Consider the following 22,546-nt stretch of genomic DNA (forward strand, 5'->3'; position numbering starts at 1 on the left):
GAACTGGAACTTGTAGTTCGTGTAATGGCAGATTTGTAGTCTATAGCGATCTGCGTGTTTGCCAGAAATCAACCAGGATTAGATTGCTGGTGATTGTGACATAGAGGAAGTATTTTGACCGTTTTCTGCAGTTTATTATTCCTAGTCATTTCTAGGAATAATAAAGGGAGCTGAATCGGAAGTTCTAAAACAATTGCAAAAACGAGCACAATTCCACATTGAAGAATATGGTCAATATTATATGCTGTGCTATGCTATAGCTACTTTAGAATATTATAATAAATAGCATCTTATATAATTTGATGAGAAGTATGTGCATTCAAATACGTTATTTTCCACGGCTGTAAAATATTGGAACAGTTTAAATTGCAGCTGGTAAGTGATTAAATTCCTTCAATTTGACTATGGAAAAGGTGTAAGAGCCGTCTGCTGAAATGAGAGGTTACAGTATAGGACAGAATCAGCTCATTATCCCTTAAAACACTGAAAACATCAATAAGTTTGATTATCCAATGAGATGTTGGCTAATTGAAATAAATGTATGAATTTGGTTCACTGAAGCACACATATTTATTACACAAACTAATGAAAATAGCTGACACCCCTATAGTCAATGTGTAATTTGCACCCTGACTGCAGTGTATATACAGTAATACAAGCTAAAACTATAAAACAGTATAAATTCTACACTAGGAAATACAAATGAACTCATTGAAACAAAGGAGATAAATCTCAATGCATAAGGTATAAAGTATTTCATAGCTTTAGTAGACTAACTGAACAAACACTGACAAAAAAAGCACATGATTGTTATAGTTAGGTTTTTTTTGTTGCTGTATTAGAGTGAAAGATCAGAGAAGTACAGTACACCATGATCAAAAGTGGACAAAAGACTTTAGCCTAACTCCATTTAAATGCCAGATTTAAACAAGAATGCATCTCCTGTTTAGGCTACCTGTGATCCGATCGACCATAATGCATCTTTTTATCTGGTATAAACATGATATCAGTCTGTTTACATCGCTGATTCCCTCTGTCTCATCCAAGTTCACCATTCTTGCCATTCCCATGGTAAGCTTAATAACTTAGCCTACTTATGGTGCGTGATCAGAGATTGAAAAAGCCGTGCACGGCAGCGCGCAATGCCAAAAAACATTGATTGATTAAAAAAGGCGCCTAAAATAGAGCAATGACAAGAACTATATAGATTGCGGCAAAAAACACATTAAAACGAAAGTAACGAGCCCAATTTAAAAATGTAAGGAGTAGAAAATACAGATATTTGTGCAAAAATGTGAGGAGTAAAAGTAAAAAGTTGTCAGAAAAATAAATAATGGAGTAAAGTACAGTATTTGTACTCGGAACTTCCCATCTCTGATGACACCCAACACTGCTTATTACTGTAGGCTGAGGGGATCAGTACACACATAAATCTCACAGCAGTGGATCTTTATATTGAGTTTTTAAAAGGCACAAACCAGTCTTGACTATCATGTAAAGACTCCTCAAGGCTTTGATTGACATTTAATGGCATTTTCTCTCAATCTTTCTACAGCAACCCAATTTCAAGCAGAAGTTTGTGGCTCTCCTGAAGAGATTCAAAGTGTCTGATGAGGTGAGATTTATTTATTTTTTTGTCTTAAATAAGGTGCATTGTTGGCATTTCGTTGTTGGAGTTTGCATGTTCTCCCTGCGTTCACGTGGGTTTCCTCCGGGTGCTCCGGTTTCCCCCACAGTCCAAAGACATGCGGTACAGGTGAATTGGGAGGGCTAAATTGTCCATAGTGTAGGTGTGCGAGTGAGTGTGTATGGATGTTTCCCAGAGATGGGTTGCGGCTGGAAGGGCATCCGGTGTGTAAAACATGTGCTGGATAAGTTAGCGGTTCATTCCGCAGTGGCGACCCCAGATTAATAAAGGGGATAAGCCGAAAAGAAAATGAATGAATGAAGGTACATTGTAGCGTAGGCATTTGCCAATTAGGGTTGGGTACCATTGTCGTAGGGTTGGGTTATTTCGATACCGGTGCTAAATCGATACTTTTAAAACTTACCAGTGCCAAAACAGTGCCTGAATCGATACTTTAAATATATATTTGAATCATTTTAATTGAACATCAATTCATATTTTATATATTTGAGTTGCATTGCATTAATATATTTCTTTTGATCATTTGTTAGCATGACTTTAAGATTTGCGTTATGCAATTAACGTTACTGTACCCCAGGCATGTAACAGTTACATTAGTTAACTTCTAATATTATGAAGGTGTTTACATGAGCTGCTTTTGGATGTTCCTTTCATGATCCCGTTTTACATGTTATAGCACATAGATCGATTAACGTCACATCACCACGCTATCCACGTTTCCCCCAGAGTTTCATGTAATTTCGGGTGCTTCATTTTTAATTTGTTGACTTTAACTGCAGTTTGGCACTTTCACTTTCATTTAGCAACATATTGTTCATGCCCCGTGACAAACTGAGGTATTGGATGAGAATATGAAGTAAGGACTGGTGGAAGAGTGTTGTTTTAATGGAATTTTTCCAGAATGGAAAGAAAAAACCTTTGCATTTCGTGACGCAGGTGTCTGTGGTCCTTTAAGGTCATCAAAAATCGCTGTTTATGTGGTAGACTCTTAATCAGAGTATTGTCTTAATCGTATTAAAATCGGAGTTTTGTGATCGGAGTGTCCATGTAAACATACTCAGTAAAAATGCCAGATGATGTCGCAAGCTGTCACAGACAGTGCATTTCTCTGCCATTAAGTTGATCGTGAGCCCTCAAATGTTTCATTAAGTTTGACGTGTTTCCCCCTTATGCGCAACTTTTGTAAAGCATCTGCTGTAATACTAAACGGCAGCTGTGATTGTCAGAATTTTAATGTAGAAAATACAGTAGGAATGTAAAAATAAAATTAAACATTTCATGGTAAAAATCCGACAACCACAGCTGCCGTTTTTTTTTTTTATTCGTATAATTTTTTCTGTAAAAATACAGTAGTCATGTAAAATAAATGTCTTCATTTTACAGTAAAATTCTGACAACCACAGCTGCTGTTTTTTACCATCAGATTTTTACTGTAAAATTACTGTAAGAATGTATAATATATATCAACATTTTACAGTAAAATTCCAACAACCACAGCTGCCTATTTATACTGTGGAAGTATTATTGTAATAAATAAAACAGGAATGTAAAATAAATGTCTACATTTTACAGTAAAAATCCGACAACCACAGCTGCCGTTTTTTTTTTATTCGTATAATTTTTTCTGTAAAAATACAGTAGTCATGTAAAATAAACGTCTTCATTTTACAGTAAAATTCTGACAACCACAGCTGCTGTTTTTTACCATCAGATTTTTACTGTAAAATTACTGTAAGAATGTATAATATATATCAACATTTTACAGTAAAATTCCAACAACCACAGCTGCCTTTTTATACTGTGGAAGTATTATTGTAATAAATAAAACAGGAATGTAAAATAAATGTCTACATTTTACAGTAAAAAATCCGACAACCACAGCTGCCATTTTTTACATCACAATTTTACCATTAAAAAAATACAATGTAAAATAAATTTCTACATTATACGGTACAATTCTGACAACCACAGCCGCCGTTTTTTTTTTTTTTACAGTTGAAATGTTACCGTAAATAATACACTAGGAACGTAAAATAATTGTCTACATTTTATGGTAAAATTCTGACAACCACAGCTAACTTTTGTATTTACTTTTGAAATTTTACAATAAAAAATAAACCAGGAATGTAAAATAAATATCTACTTTTTAAGGTAAAATTTCGACCACCACAGCTGCCATTAATTTTTTACAGTTACTGTAAAAATACAGTAGAAATGTAAAATAAATTTTTACATTTTATGATCAATTTCTGACAACCACAGCTGCTGTGTTTTACTGTCCGTTTTTTGCATAGAAAAAAACAGTATTAATATAAAATAAGTTTCTACATTTTACAGTAAAAACCAGAAACCACAGCTGCCATTTTTTATTGTCAACAATTTACAGTAAAAATACAGTAGGAATGTAAAATAAATTTCTACATTTTGCTGTAAAAATATGACAAGCACAGTTGCCGTTTTTTTTTACTGTTGGAATTGTAACGTTAAAAAATACAGTGGGAACGTAAAATACATTTCTACATTGTACAGTACCGTTCTGGCAGCTACTGTTTTTTACAATCAGAATTTTACTGTAAGAAATACAGTAGGACGTAAAATAAATGTGTACGTTTTATGGTAAATTTTGGACGACCACAGCTGCATTTTTTACTGTCAGAATTTTACTGTAAATATACATTAGTAATGTAAAACATATTGAAACATTTTACAGTAAAAATCCAAAACCACAGCTGCCATTATTTACTATGGAAATTGAATTGTAAAGGATACAGTAAGAACATGAAATAAATGTCTACATTTTACAGTAACATTCCGTCAACCACAGCTGCCATTTTTTTTACAATCAGAGTTTTACAGTAAAAATATAGTGAGAATGTAAAAGAAATGAATCTCTACATTTGACTATTATCCAACAAGCATAGTTGTTTATTTTTTACTGTTAGAATTGTAACGTTAAAAAATACAGTAAGAACATAAAATACATTTCTACAGTTTACAGTACAATTCCGACAACCACTGCTACTGTTTTTTACCATTTAAATTTTATTGTAAATAAATACAATAATCAATTTCTACACTTTAAGGTATTTTGGGAAAGCTAATTATTATATAATTATTATTCACTTATTTACTGTATATATTAAGTACTGTTAACTGTTAACAAGGTTAACCGTTTTTTTACATTGTAGAGAAATCTTCGCCTGAACTTCTGCTCTAGTTTGCGCTCCTGTGCTTTGTAATCACTGAATGATCTCAGCCATGAAATTCAGCCTTTATAAAAGCAGCCCTGGGACTCGACACTGATTGATCGGCTGCTGAAATGTGAGCGTAGTTTTGATTTGCATCGTAAGATCTGATGTAGATCTGCTCTTCTGAGAGGACACATGAGTTACTGCAGATCAGACTCGCTTCTCTAGCTGGCGGGCCAGATTTAAGGAGCTTTACGCACTCATTGTTAGAGGCTAAGCTTGTTAGTTGGTAGCCATTTGACTCTGATTTCCTCAACCCACATTCCCTCATCCAAACCTCACAGGAAATGATGCGGATTTGTTTTCAGTGACTTCCTGATTCAGGGTGATGACACAGTTGTGTTGCGTTGGCAGGCTGCTACATTGAGTAACTTACTTACTTAACATGAGCTTCTCAATGCAATGCACTCCTAAAAATAGGTCCCTAAAGAGGGTTTTTGCAGCGATGTTATAGAAGGATTGTTTTTAGTTCCCCAGTGATGCTTTCCGTCAACAGATCTTTAAAGAAATATTTACCTTACAGTTGAAGTCAGAATTATTTGCCCTCCTGTTCATTATTTTCTTTCTCATTCATTTATTTTAAAACTATTAAAAATATATATTTTTAAAATGTGCACTTTTACTTTCCCTAGAGTACATTTTTAGTGCTGTATATGTACTTTTACTCCACTACTTTCCTTCAACCTGCAGTCACTACTTTATTTTGTCTTGTCTATGGGGATTAGAAAAATCAGTCCTGCGATTTCTGTCCAATCAAATCACACATAGAAGGTAAATCGCATCAAAATAACCTACCGCAAGACATGGGCGATTTATAATTGCAGCAAACTGTTTGGAAGTATTCAAAGTGTCCAAGAAGATATCCAAAATCTTTACACACATTGACCCAGAGACTGTTTAGATGCATGTCACTGATGACAAGATGACGGATGTTTACTGTATGATGACCGAATTGGCCTTAAACACCCAGCAGGCACAAGATGTCAACATGAGTCAGATTAACATTGTACCCAAACGTCATGGGGACGTTGCATTTTGTTTGGAAATGAAAATCGAGTTGACGTCAGAACTCAACATCAGGCCAACATCAATGTCCAACCTAAAACCAACCAAATATCAACGTCTAATGATGTAACAGATTGACGTTGTGTGGACGTTACCACTATTGAGATTTATCAGATGTTCGATTTCATACCTGATGAATAAATGTCAGTATTTGACGTCAATATGATGTTGATTTTAGAAGTTGGGTCGACGTTGGATTTTGGTTACTTTCTAACAACCAAAATCGACCAAATATCAACGTCATTTGACGTCATTATTGGACATCAAAATAACATTGTCCTTAGATGCTGGCTAGACGTAGAATTTTGGTCACCTGACATCACAACCTAAATCAAACCTAATATTAACGTCTAATGACGTTGCGTGCCTGCTGAACAATAACTCGATGCATTACAGAATGTCACGTTCACACACGTCCACAAATTACATGTAAACGCATCAGTTTTTAACAGCGTAATACTCACTACTCACTACTCTTGAGTACTTTTAAAAGGGCTACTTTTTACTCATACTTTGAGTAATATTTACAACCGATACCTATTACTCTACTTGCACTACATTTTTAGGCAAGTAATTGTACTTTTACTTGAGTATGATTTTTCAGTACTCTTTCCACCACTGACCAATAGGCCATGAGCAAATCGAAGACCAGTGTTGTGCTAGTTACTGAAAAATAATAACTAGTTACTTGATTCAAAAATTACCTCAATTACTTTATCGATTACTTTAAGTTACTTTAAGTGTTCAAAGATATTATGCTAACGCGTAGCATTTTGGCAGATCACCTATTGCACCTTTAATTGTTGATTTTAATTTTACTGTAACAGGTGTTGGACTCAGATCCAGTGGATCAGACACAGGAGGTGGAAGATCTGGATCTTCTGTACGACAGTCTGGAGGTTTATAACCAGAGCGACAGCGGCCCAGAGATGGAGGACAACGAGAGTCTCCTCAGCACCCCAAAACCCAAACTCAAGTACGTTCAGTCATGCTACACGCTAAAAAAAGTGACAACTCCCATACTTTTATTTCAGACATAGTCCTCTTATTTATATATATATATATATATATATATATATAATTATACACACTCACCAGCCACTTTATTAGGTACACTTTACTAGTACCAGTCTGAGATGATTTGCGCTTTATGACATGGCGCATTATCCTGCTGGAAGTAGCCATCAGGATATGGGTGTACACTGTGGTCATAAAGGAATGGACATGGACAGCAATAATACTCAAGTAGACTGTGGTACTTTCTGGGCCCACAGTGTGCCAAGAAAATGGCCCACACACTATTACACCACCAGCAGCAGCCTGAAGCGTTGATACAAGGCAGGATGGATCCATGCTTTCATGTTGTTGATGCCAAATTCTGACCCTACCGTCCAAATGTGGCAGTAGAAATCAAGACTCATCAGACCAGACAATGTTTCTCCAATCTCCTATTGTCCAATTTTGGTGAGCCTGTGTGAATTGTAGCCTCAGTTTCCTGTTCTTAGCTGACAAGAGTGGCACTCGGTGTGGTCTTCTGCTGCTGTAGCCCATCCGCCTCAAGTTGGGACATGTTGTGCGTTCAGAGATGCTCTTCTGCATACCTCGGTTGTAACGAGTGGTTATTTGAGTGTGGTTACTGTTGCCTTTCTATTAACTGAAACCAGTCTAGCCATTCTCCTCTGTCCTCTGGCTTTTTCGGACCATTCTCTGTAAACCCTAGAGATGGTTGTGTGTGAAAATCCTAGTAGATCAGCAGTTTCTGAAATACTCAGACCAGCCAGTCTGGCATCAACAACCATACCACGTTCAAAGTCACTTAAATCACCTTTCTTTCCCATTCTGATGCTTGGTTTGAACAGCAGCAGACCGTCTTGACCTTGTCTACATGCCTAAATGCTTTGAGTTGCTGCCATGTGATTGGCTGATTAGAAATTTGTGTTTATGAGCAGTTAGTCTGTTGGCTTTCAAACAGTGAATTGCTTCTGCCTGGAGTTCAGGAGCATCGCAAACTGACAGCTGTTTTCAGTGTGCTGCTTCTCACACAGTGCAAGAGGGCTGAATTCAGTTCCCTTTCGCAGTGTATTGCTGCCAAATGCACGCTTACAGTATGAGTTAAAATGTGTTTATTCTTGTAAACACTGTTTTGTCTAAAGTGAAAGTGAACAGTTTGAGAAAGATTCTCTGTTTATGTCCTTAAAATGAGAGCAACAGAAAACAGCAGCTTTTTTAGGTGATTAACAGAGAATTAGCATATTCAGTTATGGCAAACAGTGCAAAAGGAATTTCAGTTACTTACGGAGGTGACAGTGCTAACCACTGAGCCACTGTGCTGCCCCTTTCAGTTACCAATTCCATTCATTCAATCATTCATTTGTTTTTATCTGCTTTTCCGGGGCCGGGTCGCGAGGGCAGCAGTCTTAAAAGAGAACCCCAGTCTTCCCTCTCCCCAGACACTTCCTCCAGCTCCTCCGTGGGAATCCCAAGGTGTTCCCAAGCCAGCTGAGAGACATAGTCCCTCAAGCGTGTCCTGGGTCTTCCCCGAGGCCTCCTCCCGGTGAGACATGCCTGGAACACCTCCCTAGGTAGGCGTCCAGGAACCATCCGAAACAGATGCCCGAGCCACCTCAGCTGACTTTTCTCGATGTGGAGGAGTAGCGGCTCTACTCCCAGCTCCTCCCAGATGACAGAGCTCCTCACGCTGTCTATAAGGGTGCACCCTGCCACCCTGTGAAGGAAACTCATTTTGGCCGCTTGTATCCGAGATCTTGTACTTTCAGTCATGACCCAAAGCTTATGACCATAGGTGAGAGTAGGAACGTAGATTGACTGGCAAATCAAGAGTTACGCCTTTCGGCTCAGCTCCTTCTTTACCACAACGGACCGATACATCGGCCACATTACTGCTGCCGCTGCACCAATCCGCCTGTCAATCTCGCGGCCCATCCTTCCCTCACTTGTGAACAAAACCCCAAGATACTTGAACTCTTCCACCTGGGGTAAGGACTTTCCTCCAACCTGGAGATGGCAAACCACCTTTTTCTGGTGGAGCACAATGGCTTTGGACTTGGAGGTGCTGATTCTCATCCCAGCCGCATCACACTTGGCAGAAAACTGCCCCAGTATATTCCAATAAATAATAAATATTTATTTTACTAACTCATGTCATGTTCAGCCTTACATAGATAGTAGTGTTTTAGTAATTGTGCACTCATGAGTCAAGAGTCCTTTCAGGAAGAGTTGTAATCAGAATGTGTGTGAAAACCAGAGATTACTGGACTGACCATCTGGCTTTCAGTCATTAAAATGAATTCATTTACTGCTTAAAAAGTCTCGAGAGAAGAAAAATAAAGTGAACAGATCTATTAATATGTTTGTTTTATTCATGTTTTTTGTTTTGAAAGTTCAGCAATGATGAACCTAAAGACATTGTAAATATGATTAGTTACAACAAAAACAGTTTCATGGCTGGTAAAAACAAAATTGGCTGGGAAACTTTTTTCAATTGACATTGGCATGTTTGGCAAAATGTTAGTTTTAGGCCCTGTATACGTATATTCATAATATATAAATATGTCAAGTCACCTTTATTTCTATAGTACTTTTACAATGTAGATTGTATCCAAGCAGCTTTACATACAACCCCAACTCAGAGAATGTTGGGACAGTATGAAAACACAAATTAAAGAAGAAAGTAGTGACTTCTGAGTTGACTTTGACTTGTATTTCATTGCAGACAGTATGAACTCAGAATATTAGATGTTTTTTTTTTGGTGAACTTCACTTTATTTGTAAATTTTCCTCCTCTCCTGTCATTCAGCAACACATTCCAGAAACAGTTGTGACAGGATCAGTTTAGGGCTAGTAATCAGCTAAACTCGTTAAATAATAACATGATTTGATACAGGTGAGGTCAACAGGTGATTTTAATTATGATTTGGTACAAAAGCAGCATCCAAGAAAGGTCTAGTCCTTTAAGAGCAAAGATGGCCCGAGGATCATCAGTTTGCCAATAAATATGTGAGAAAATGATTGAAATGTTTGAAAACAATGTTCCTCAAAGAAAGAGAGGAAGACATTTGGATATTTCAGCTTCAATAGTGTCAAGTACCACAATATGTAGTTACATCCACAAATGCCAGTAAAACTGTACTTCCAAAAGGAAGCCATATGTTAACAGTGTCCAGAAGCGCTGTAAACTTTGGGGATGGATCCGGGATGGGCCATCACACAGTGGAAACTGTTTTTTGGGGAAAAATGGACACTGTGTGCTCCTGACCAAAGAAGAAAACCAGACTGTTACCAGCAACAAGTCTGAAAGCCAGAGACTGTCATGGTATGGGGTTATCTCAGTGCCCTTCTGTGCACCATTAGTGCTAAAAAAGTACATAGAGGTTTTGGAGCACAATATGCTCCAAGAACACCCATGCATGTTTCAACAAGACAATGCAAAACCACATTCTGCTGACACTACAGAGTCCTGGCTGTGGAGGAAGAGGATACAGGTACTTGACTGGCCTGCCTGCAGTCCCGATCTGTCTCCAATAGAGAATGTGTGTGTAGTCAAAGTAAATTTAGAAATCACTACTTTCTTTTTTTTATTCGCATTTTTCCATACTGTCCCAACTTTTTCTAATTTGGGGTTGTAGATAACAAATTTCGACTTTGTTTCTAAAGTTATTCCCAGTGCATTGTTGGTTTTACTAGTCATTCCTACTTCTAGGTTCTCTTATTAAAAACATTCATTCATTCATTCATTTATTCGTTTATTTTCTTTCGGCTTAGTCCCTTTATTAATCAGGGGTTGCCACAACAGAATGAACTGCCAACTTATCCAGCATATGTTTTATGCAGCGCATGCCCTTCCAGCTGCAACCCATCACTGGGAATCACCCATAAACACTCATTCACACACATACACTACGGACAACTTAGCTTACCCAATTGACTTATTGTGCATGTGTTTGGACTGTGGGGGAAACCGAAGCACCCGGAGGAAACCCATGTGAAATCAGGGAGAACATGCAAACTCCACAAAGAAATGCCAACTGACCCAGCCGGGGGCTCGAACCAGCGACCTTCTTGCTGTGAGGCGATCGTGCTACCCGCCGCACCACCGTGATGTAATGTAAAAAAATATATATTTAAACATTTTTATTTTGACAAGGCCTACATTTTTGGTCACGACAAATGATTGTTCTGCAGGAGAATGTGTTTGTGTAGCGGCTGCAGAGCATAATGCATCAACTCTGGAGATAAATGAGTGAACATGGCCAGCGCTTTCATTGACATCAAGTGCAAAAACTTGAAATGAAGGACTTCCAGTTGCTTTGTCTCTGTAGATCTGCTGCCAGTGTAAACAGAACTTAAAGTACACGACCGATGCTGTGTTTCTGACCAGCTCTTGGCTTTCAGGCTGTTTTTATATTGTACATTTGTGTGTGTGTGTTTTCTTCTGAAGGCCGTTCTTTGAGGGAATGTCTCACTCCAGCTCACAGACGGAAATCGGCAGTCTGCACAGTCAGAAGAGCCAGCCGAGAGACACGCCGGCTGCTGTATGTACAGTATGGGTGAACTGACCCTTTAAAGCATGATACAGAGTACATCAGATCGGCGTGCTTGTAAGGGTTGCAGAACTAAAACTGCTGCTCTTTCTGTGTGTGTGTGTGTGTGTGTGTGTGTGTGTGTGTGTGTGTGTGTGTGTGTGTCTGCAGTGTGGTGATCTGTTAACAGTGGATAAGAACAGAGCAGCATCGAGCCGATATCCAGACGACTCTACAATGGTGGACTCCACAGCAGTGGTTAGCACACACACACACATTAGCACACACACACACATCAGCACACATACATCAGGACACACACACATGCATTAACACGCAAGCACACACACATACACACAGGGATCAGGACAAACACACATACACACACATGCATCAGCACACACAAAAGCATCAGCGCAAGCACATACACACACACACACATCAGCACACACACATTAGCACACACACATCAGCACACACACACGCATCAGTACACATGTGAAAAAGTCTGTGTGCGTGTCTGAGAGAGAGTGTGTGTGTGCTGATTGTGTGTGTGTGTGTTTGCTAATGTGTATGTGTGTGTGTGTGTGCAGGAGCTGCTGGAGGACGAGGCGGGCAGTGGTGTGGCAGTGTGTGACAGCAACATGAGCTGGGACACAAACACAGAGAAGACAGCAGGAGCGCTCGGAAAACTCTGCAAAGCTGAGTCTCAGACACACATGTCACCCAGGTAACACACACGCACACACATACACTCACTCAGTTAAAACACACACACACACTCAAACACACATCACCCAGGTAAAACACACACACATATATACACACATGCACACATACACATATATACACACATGCTCACACACACTCAGACACACGTTACCCAGGTAAAACTCACACACATATATAAACACATGCACACATACACATATATACAAACATGCTCACACACACTAAGACACTAAGACCCAGGTAAAACTCACACACCTGTCTGATTGACTTCCACACCGGCTTGATTTCACAGCCTCTCTTTATCCTCTGTATTCTGTCTGAACATGACTCGGGTTCCCCTTCATGAGAACTCTGACGTGTGTCTGTAAAACACTTTGGGAGGACACTAGCCGACCAATCACTCTGAAGAGTAAGAAAACGGGCCAATGAATGCCAATGGGTGGGCAGATCTGGGCTCCGCAGGTGCCAGTGATTAATCATCAGTAGAGTATATAGCCGGTGCGTGCAGAGCGAGCCTTTAGATTTTCACTTCAGAGCCTCACATTGAGACTGAAGAGTGCTTTCTGCCAACCTGATTTCAACAAGAAACCAGTTTTCCTACCATTGTGGGTTATGACATGACAGCGGCGGTCGATCTGGGCTCCTTTCATGTCCCCTGGGCATTTCACTGGTGGCTAAAAGAGCAGTTTCTACTAAAAGAGAAAAATCCCTAAGAGAGCATCGTGTCTTTTAAAATTCTGATTAAAGTTTTCATAATCTTTTTGTGCTTCTGGATGCGTTGTTTTCATCTCTCCGGATGGGCACGAGTACTGCATCACATGTCTGGGGGTCCAGCATGTTGAGCAGGTGCTCGTGGACAACTCATACCCTCACTGGGAGGGCATGACTGTTGAGCAACTGAGGTCGCAGCATGCTCTAGTCTTAGGGCACATCACCCTGCTGCTCCCCGCAAATCGGTTAGCACATAGGTGGACCTGAGGATCACAGTTTGGGCTTATCCGATCGCCCGGCCCGCGGACCCCCTACTCCTCCACAGTGCACTCCATCCAAGCTTCCAGTGAGGGTGATTTTACATCCCTCGGGGACCAGATGTCCAACGCTGCATCGGAGTGTTGGATTTTGCTGTATTTGGCTTAACCGTTCTTGAGTGGCTCGCCAATATATTAGACCACTCTAATACAAAAAATAAGTAAGCTGACCAAAGTTCTCACGGGGAGAAGACTTTATTGAAGACAAAAGAAAAGTGCAGTTCCTCAGCAGTGATGTTAACCCGTCGGTCTTCAAGTAACTTGACCCAAAGTACTGTCTGTACAGTACTTTATACTAGCATCAAACAAACCATTCTGTGTTTATGATGCTCAGCAGGACCCTCTTATCAGATGTTTCAGCTGTCATTTGGCTTATACCCGTTAAGAACTCAAAAGGCTCACACCCATGATAAAAGGGTCATTTAGTTCACATCTATCACTTTGTGGGGGTTGAGGCACAGGTCACCCCAACATACACAGAATTGATCAAATCAGAGTTCATTCAGTGTAAATGCAATTGAACTAAAATGCACACAATCTTTCAGGAGGGCGGGTTAACATGCTCAGAGGATGATTCGGACCCACTGCCATCCTCCGGGGTTGTCAGTGAGATTTCGGATCTGGAATCAGACATGTTAGCCGTGCTAACCCAGCTGCTTCAGAGGTTGGCTGGAGGTGACTTAGACTGTTCCAATTATATGGGTGCTAGTTGAGGGCCAAGAAGAAGGTCAATCCTTCCAAGCCTCCCGGAGGTGCACAGTGAGCTCATGCAGGAATGGAGGACACCTTTTTCTGCCAGACCCTCGTGCGCTCACACCCTCACCACCCTTAATGACCGTGGACTCCCATCCAAGGTGTGTAGGTTATCTGAGTCCCTTCAAAAATGCTTTCTGCGCCATGTTCCCTTACCCAGAGATATGTATGCTAACCCTAGAGAGTTCCTCCGAAGCCCCCAACACCCGACTAAGTGGAGGAGCCGGGTGCCTGACCCAGTATGATGTCTGGTATCCCCACTTGGTCTACCCACATGACCCGTGTCTTCCCTACCCACTAACCAGCTTATCATATGTAGCAGTCCCCCTGGATAGGGCTAGTCTATATGTTCTTATTGACATCAAGTCTCCCCTTTTGGGTAGCAGGTGGCTTCCGCAGCATCCTCCCTCTTCGAGGATTGGCACGCTTTCCCAACGTACTGTCATATTTTAAAAATCCCTAGACTACAATTAGCTTGGTAAAAGCACTTTACGACCTCGATCTAAATTCTTTTCTAAATTATTCCCCTGTAATGGTAATTAAAGGGTCTAGGGGTAGGTTGCGCCCTTGGTGATACTTTTGCGCTCACACTATGCTTGGCAAACTTCACATCAGGGGTGTGGCAGGCTTAGCTGCTTTGGCGTTTTGCATTTTCCAGACACACGTCAGAGTTCCCATGAAGGGGAATGTCTCGGTTACTAATGTAACCCTCGTTCCTTAAATAGGGAACGGAGACGTGTGTCTCCAATACCACAGCAGCTGAATCTCCAGCTGTTAGCTGAGTGTGTGGCTCTTCGGCAGGCAAGACTCTAAAGGCTCGCTCTGCACGCAGCAGCTATATACTCTACTAATGATTAATCGCTGGCACCTGCGGAGCCAAGCTCTGCCCACTCATTGGCATTCATTGGCCCGTTTTTTTACTCTTCAGAGTTATTGGTCAGCTAGCGTCCTCCTGCAGTGTCTTTCAGACCTACCTTTCCATTTTATATTCAGGGAACGAAGGTTACGTTAGTAACCGAGATGTTTTTTATGGTGTTATATTTTGACCCAGTGGTTGGGTTTGTGTGTATTTGACACCATTATTGGGTTACAGCAAGTCAGCGTTTTGTTTTTTTTTTTTTTTTTTTACAGTGAGTGATGTGTGAAACGTTTTAAAGGAGTTTATGTTGTGAAAGCCCACAGGACAGAAAGTGCTGAGCTGAACAAGCCCCATCTGTTGTGTGTGTGCGTGCCTGTGTGTGTGTTTGCATTGGCTAATGAGCTCATTAAGACTCGTCAGGCTGGAACGCATCAATAATTCGCCTCTTTTAGCTTCTTTCTGCAGCGCCTTGGGACGCAAAAAAGACGCCACACACATTATGATGCACAGTCTGCTCTATTAATGCGCTTCAGACCGAAAAAACAATGGAAACAAGTCGAGCTTTATTATCAAGTGCGGGCATACAGTGGAACCAAATGTCGTGTTTGCAGGACTCCAGTGCTAAATGTTAAATAAACATCATCATAAATATGAACATTGGGCATAAGAGCTATTTTAAACCTATAGGTAACTAGCATACTGTTGTGCTAATCTAACTATGCTAACGATATACACTCACCGGCCACTTTATTAGGTACACTTAAGTAGTACTGGGTTAGACCCCCATTTTGCCTTCAAAACTGCCTCAATCCTTCGTGGCATAGATTCAACAAGGTACTGGAAATATTCGTCAGAGATTTTGGTAGATTCAGCTGCACATCCATGATGCGAATCTCCCCTTCCACCACATCTATTGGATTGAGATCTGGTGACTGTGGAGGCCATTTGAGTACAGTGAACTCATTGACGTATGCAAGAAACCAGTCTGAAACGATTCACGCTTTATGATATGGTGCGTTATCTTGCTGGATAGATCCATGCTTTCACGCTGTTGACGCCAAATTTTGACCCTTCCATCCAAATGTTGCAGCAGAAATCGAGACTCATCAGACCAGGCAACATTTTTCCAATCTTCTATTGTCCAATTTTGGTGAGCCTGTGTGAATTGTAGCCTCAGTTTCCTGTTCTTAGCTGACAGGAGTGGCACCTGGTGTGGTCTTCTGCTGCTGTAGCCCATCCGCCTCAAGGTTGGACGTGTTGTGCACTCAGAGATGCTCTTCTGCAGACCTCAGTTGTAACAAGTGGTTATTTGAGTTACTGTTGCCTTTCTATGAACTCAAACCAGTCTGGTTATTCTCCTCTGACCTCTGGCATCAACAAGGCATTTGCGCCCACAGAACTGCCGCTCACTGGATACTTTCTCTTTTTCTGACCATTCTCTGTAAACCCTAGAGATAGTTGTGTGTAAAAAAATCTCAGTAGATGAGCAGTTTCTCCTCTCATCAATACTCAGACCAACCCATCTGGCACCAACAACCATGCCACGTTCAAAGTCACCTTTCTTCCCCATTCTGATGCTCGGAATTGAACTGCAGCAGATCATCTTGACCATGTCTACATGCCTAAATACATTGAGTTTCTACCATGTGATTGGATGATTCCTTAAAAGATGGAGTTTAAGTAAAACATCTGGTGCAAATGGAGAGAACAGTGTTTCTACAGGTGGTTTGTCAAGCCCTCTTACCTGTGTGAAGCACACTCTGAAGCGCACAGTGTTTTTATAGAGATATGGGGGGATTTTAGGAAAGTGTCTGGTGGCAGATGTGCAAATCTGCATATTATTATAAACCTTTAACTTTAAAATACAAATCATCATCATCATGTCATCAAATATATATTCCTAAGAAGACAAGGTCCATTTTGACCATATTTGGAAGGGTTGGGAATATTAATGAGCTCTGATCATACACACACAAAGAACATGACATCTGTAGTTAATGTGCAAAATAACCATACTTCATTTGTCTAACATTTGTTTATACAAAAAGAGCAGATGAAGGGCGGCATGGTGGCTCAGTGGTTAGCACTGTAGCCTCACAACAAGAAGGTTCCTGGTTCGAGTCCCAGCTGGGCCAGTTGGCATTTCGGTTTGGAGCTTGTATGTTCTCCCTGTGTTGGCGTGGGTTTCCTCCGAGTGCTTCGGTTTCCTCCACAGTCCAAAAACATGCGCTATAGGGAAATTAACTAAATTAGCCGTAGTTTATGATTGTGTGTCTGAATGAGTGTGTGTGGGAGTTTCCCAGCACTGTGTTGCAGCTGGAAGGGCATCTGCTGCGTAAAACATATGCTGGAATAGTTGGCGGTTCATTCCGCTGTGGTGAACCCTGATGAATAAGCCGAAGGAAAATTAACGAATGAATGAAAACAAAGCAAGTGGTGAAGGTTTAATTATTATCTAGAAGAAATGAGTTAGAGATATATCCAGAATTTCTCTCTTACGTTGTTTTGCTGATGAAATATAAGGAAAAAATGAATAAATGTGAGCTGCGGGATGTGTTGTGCATTGTAATCAGTGTTTGTCCTTGTTGTGTGTGCAGTAAAGCAGACAGTAAACTGCAGAGGCGTCCTCGCAGCACATCCATGAAGGACCGGCAGAACTCCAAAGCCCAGAGCGACCGCACCAGCAGCATCGAGAGCGAGACCTCGCCAGACTCAAGGCTCATCACGCAGGTTTGTGTAAGTGTGTGATCCCGGGAAAAGCAGATGCTGAGAGAAACACACACACAGACGTTTCCCAATCTGACAGCATCTCTGTCTGTCACAGGTGCCCAGGAAATCAGTGTACGATCAGCTCAACCAGATCCTGAACTCGGACGAACATCTGCCCGAAAACATTATCCTGATTAACACTACAGACTGGCAGGGGCAGGTGAGTCTTTATTTTTGTCAATAAATATTCTTAATAAGTAAATAAATAACTTTTTAAAAGATGTCAAATAAGTCTCTGATGTCCCTAGAGTGTGTGTGTGAAGTTTCGGCTCAAAATACCATTTACAGATAGTGTTTATGCAGTGCATTCGGAAAATATACATAGCGCTCCATTTTTTCCACATTTTTTATGTTACAGCCTTATTCCAAAATTAATTAAATTCATTGATTTCCACAAAATTCTACACACAATACCCCATAATGACAATGTGAAAAAAAGAGTTTTTTAAATTGTTGCAAATTTATTGAAAATAAAAAGGCTGAAAAATCAGATGTACATCAGTATTCACAGCCTTTAGCGTGAAGCTCTAAATGGAGCTCAGGTACATTCTGTTTCCACTGATCACTCTTGAGATGTTTTTGCAGCTTCATTGGAGTTCACCTGTGGGAAATTCAGTTGATTGGACGACTTGAAAAGGCATACACCTGTCTATATAAGGTCCCAGGGTTGACAGTGCATCTCAAAACACAAACCAAGCATGAAGACAAATGAAATAATACAGGATTGTCTCAAGGCACAAGACTGGGGACGGTTACAGAAAATTTTCAGCTGCTTGGAAAGTTCAAATGAACACAGTGACCTCCATCCGTAAGTGAAATATGTTTGGAACCACCAGGACTCTTCTTATAGCTGGCTGGCCATCTAATTTGAGTGATCGGGGGAGAAGGGCCTTAGTCAGGGAGGTGATCAATAACCCGATGGTCACTCTGTCTGAGCTCCAGCTTTCTTCTGTGGAGAGAGGAGAACCTTACAGAAGGACAACCAGCTGTGCAGCAATCCACCAATCGCCTGTATGGTAGATTGGCCAGACAGAAGCCACTCCCCGCCTGGAATTTGCCAATAGGCATCTAAAGGACTCTCAGACCATCAGAAACAAAATTCTTTGGTCTGATGAGACTAAAATTGAACTCTTTGAAGTGAATGCCAGGCATTACGTTTAGAGAAAACCAGGCACCACTCAACACCAGGCTAATACCATCCCTACTGTGAAGCATGGTGGTGGCAGCATCATGCTGTGGGGATGTTTTTCAGCAGCAGGAACTGGAAGACTATTCAGGATAGAGGGAAAGATGAATGCAGCAATGTAGAGACATCCTGAATGAAAACCTGCTTCAGAGTGCTCTTGACCTCAGACTGGGGCGACGGTTCATCTTCCAGCAGTACAATCACCCAAAGCACACCGCCAAAATATCAATAGAGTGGCTTCACAATAACTCGGTGAATGTCCTTAAGTGGCCCAGCCAGAGCCCAGACCTAAATCCTATTGAATATCTCTGGAGAGATCTGAAAATGGCTGTACACCGTCACTTCCCATCCAACCTGATCGAGCTTGAGAGGTACTGCAAAGAGGAATGAGCAGTAATTCCCAAAGACAGGTGTGCCAAGCTTGTGACATCATATTCAAAAAGACTTGAGGCTGTAATTGCTGCCAAAGGTGCATCAACAAAGTAGTGAGCAAAGGCTGTGAATACTGATGTACATGTGACTTTTCAGGTTTTTCATTTTTAATAAATTTGGAATAAGGCTGTAACAAAAAAAATGTGGAAAAAGTGAAGCGCTATGAATACTTTCTGGATGCACTGTAACTCTCTGAAACTGCAAGATTTGGTGTGGTGTCAACCATAAGATTCACTCGTTTCTTCTCATGTAATGTGGCATAGTTCACAACAATCGATACCATGTCTGCGACGCCTCACAATACCATCGCAGAAAGTCTAACATGTTTCCTTTTTTTTTTCGTTCTTCACGATTGACACTGTGCAATAGGAGCACATCATTTCTCAATTATATCCCTGGGTGCTGTCATTAATTTGTGGGTCATGTGATCAAAAATAGGCTGCATATTTACTTATGGGTGGGTCTTGGGTGGATAAGATCAATCATATTATGTAAATTGTAACTCCTTTCTCTAAAATATTAAGGTGTTTTAAGCAATTTTATCTGGCAGACTGGCACAAATAGACAGACATCTCCATTTTCACAATGAGTTTCTGAGTTATCTCATCTGTAATGTGAAGTGGGACGCTTAGAATAGAGTGCGGATCCAACTGCAGGTTTATTTCACAGATATGGTCAGGCAAGCAACGAGCAACACAGGGGCAAACAGATGTATATGGGCAACTCAGAGTCATGGTCGATAAACAGGCAGATGGTCGGTACATGTAGGCAGCAGGCAACGTAAACAAACAAACCAGGCGAGGGTCAAAAACACGACAAGGCAAAGAAAACACGTCGTAATGTCCACTGTTCAGTTTAACAAGACTCAGCACTGATGTGCGTGAGAGTGCTCTCTTTATAGTGCGGGTAATGAATGAATGATGAGCTTCAGCTGTGTCTGTGTGAGTGAGTGGAAACATGTTCAGTGCTGCTAATTCATGTAAAAGCCTGTCTTGCTTATTAAAACTACTTGATTAAACTAATTAAATTGAAACTCGCCGAAAATGGATGATTTTGTAAATAGTGAAAACTGTTTATTATAGGCTCCTCTGAAACTGTAAATATTTAACTTTAATTTTATTTAGGCTAGATTATTGTTTTATTTAACAAACCAGTTCTTGCTTTGCATATAGCGGACTGGTTTTGAAGCACTTCACCTATGATGTTATTCGTTATTGTTGTTTATCTAGTACATAACTGACCAACAAAAAATCTATTAAAATTAAGACACAAATTATACCAAACAAAATTCGTTTCAAACAGATATTTTGTCCAAGAAAAATATACAAATTATATTTTTCTTTGAGCCTGTCCACTACTTAACTGTGCCAGTGGATGATTTGTTCCTCTCCGTAGAAGATAAGGATTTAATTGTTACTTCACTATAATTGTTGTATCACAAACCTCTGTCATATATTTGCACATTTTTTATATATCATTATTTTGTCTCGAACATCTGATTTTTCTTTGGTGCTGATGTGCTTTCATTTTCTCCGTCTCACTCGCAGCAGGTTCAGGCTAGAGAGTGTTTAATAAGCAACCCTGGCTGGAAAATATACATTTAGATTTAATAGAAAATATCCTAATGTTAAAAAGTAAATATATTAGTATATTGTTGGGTAAAAATAAATGTAAACATGTTTGATATTTTTATTTTACATTTGAAAGAAATGCCATCAGATCTGTACTGAATAAAACTAATATTACTCAAAACTATAAAAGGTACTGTAAATCAAGAGACAGTCTGGAGAAAGCCTTGTTTGTTTTATTTCAGCTAGAATAAAAGCAGTTTTTAATTATTTTAAACCATTTTAAGGTCAATACTATTAGCCCCCTAAGCAATATTTGTTCTGGATTGTCTACTGAACAAACTACTGTTGTACAATGACTTGCCTAATTACCCTAACTTGCCTAATTAACCTATTTAAGCCTTTAAATGTCACTTTAAGCTGACTACTAGTGTCTTGAAGAATTTCTAGTCAAATATTATGTGCTCATTGTGGCAAAGATAAAATTATTATAGATAAGTTATTATAAATGACTTATCAACACTATTATGTTTAGAAATGTGTTGGAAAATAGTACAGTTAGTAAATGAGACACTTAATTTACTTGTATGAGAGTTCACCATTTTAAACAGTACACTATTCTAATAATGTGGCCGTTATGATGTTGATGCATTAACCGGAGTGTTTTTCTCACTGGTTCTGCTTGTTTGTCTTGATGTGGACTCTTGTTTCCTTGAGGCTCTGGTTTCCTGCAGCAGTTCTTCATTCATTCACACTCTTCATGTCTCCTCTGTTTGTGTGTCAGTATCTGAATGAGCTTCTCCAGGAGCACAAGCAGCCCATCGTGTCCACAGTTTCCCCCGCAGACGTCCAGGCCGCCTTCAACACCATCGTCACCAGGATCCAGAGATTGTAAGAATCATTGACCACATAAACTACACACTAACAATACCACAACTCATGCTAGCACTGTTGGCTGTAGTGAGTTATACAGTACATGCCTTCCCTTATAAAAAAGTATACTCAAAGTCCATTTTATGAAGTAAACTTAAGTAATGTAAGTAAATATTTAAGTCAGGGTTTCTGCGGGGTCTTAAAAAGTCTTAAATTGTGTTGTGTTGTCGGTCTTAAATCTTTTTTAAACAGGTCTTAATTTTTCTTTGTTCATGTATTGCTACTCAATCTGGCCAACCCATATAATCACCTACAATAAATCTCAATAAAACTTTAAACTTTTATTTTAACCAGTAGTTTTTAACTCTGTTTATCATAATGGTTTAATTATTTTCCTTACAAAAACATTTGTAACTCTATGCATTTACTGCTGAGCACACCGACCTGGACAGATTATTGTGCATAGATTTAGTTTATTATAGTTTTTAAAGCCTTTAAAACATTTGTCCATTTTTTTTCTTTATTTTGAGGAAACTTTATGTTGGAATAAACGTGTATGGATTCAAATAGAGCTTGCTTGTTTTTACACAATATTTAAAATATTTTGCTAAGAAAAAAATATATATTTACTTTTTAAAATTATTATTGTATTATTAAATGTATTAAATTATAATCATTTTTTTGATAGGGCAAAAAATCTTTTCCATCGGGGCCATTTGCAAAATCCTTTAGCCTTTACCCCTCTATGAGTCTAAAATTTCATTCATAATGGTCTTAAACATGTCTTAAAATGTCTTAAATTTAATTGTGAAACCTGTAAGCATACTTGATGTTGTAAGTATACT

At 39.7% G+C, this 22,546-nt stretch overlaps 1 protein-coding gene across 4 annotated transcripts in view; it reads left to right on the forward strand.

Moving 5' to 3' along the window:
* The window catches only part of si:ch211-126j24.1 (phosphofurin acidic cluster sorting protein 2), a 124,076-nt gene that overhangs the window by 74,620 nt on the left and 26,910 nt on the right, over window positions 1–22,546 (forward strand). For 2 of the 4 annotated variants that reach the window (XM_056447529.1, XM_056447531.1), the window contains exons 8-15: window positions 1,556–1,615; window positions 6,789–6,937; window positions 11,420–11,513; window positions 11,673–11,759; window positions 12,095–12,231; window positions 17,471–17,609; window positions 17,698–17,802; window positions 21,613–21,719. In XM_056447529.1, the coding sequence (XP_056303504.1) occupies window positions 1,556–1,615; window positions 6,789–6,937; window positions 11,420–11,513; window positions 11,673–11,759; window positions 12,095–12,231; window positions 17,471–17,609; window positions 17,698–17,802; window positions 21,613–21,719 (878 nt within the window). The remainder of the gene's footprint in view (window positions 1–1,555; window positions 1,616–6,788; window positions 6,938–11,419; window positions 11,514–11,672; window positions 11,760–12,094; window positions 12,232–17,470; window positions 17,610–17,697; window positions 17,803–21,612; window positions 21,720–22,546) is intronic. The other 2 variants (XM_056447530.1, XM_056447532.1) reach the window with 1 other exon arrangement.

This window comes from Danio aesculapii, chromosome 22, assembly GCF_903798145.1.
Source record: "Danio aesculapii chromosome 22, fDanAes4.1, whole genome shotgun sequence".
Lineage (NCBI taxonomy): Eukaryota > Metazoa > Chordata > Actinopteri > Cypriniformes > Danionidae > Danio > Danio aesculapii.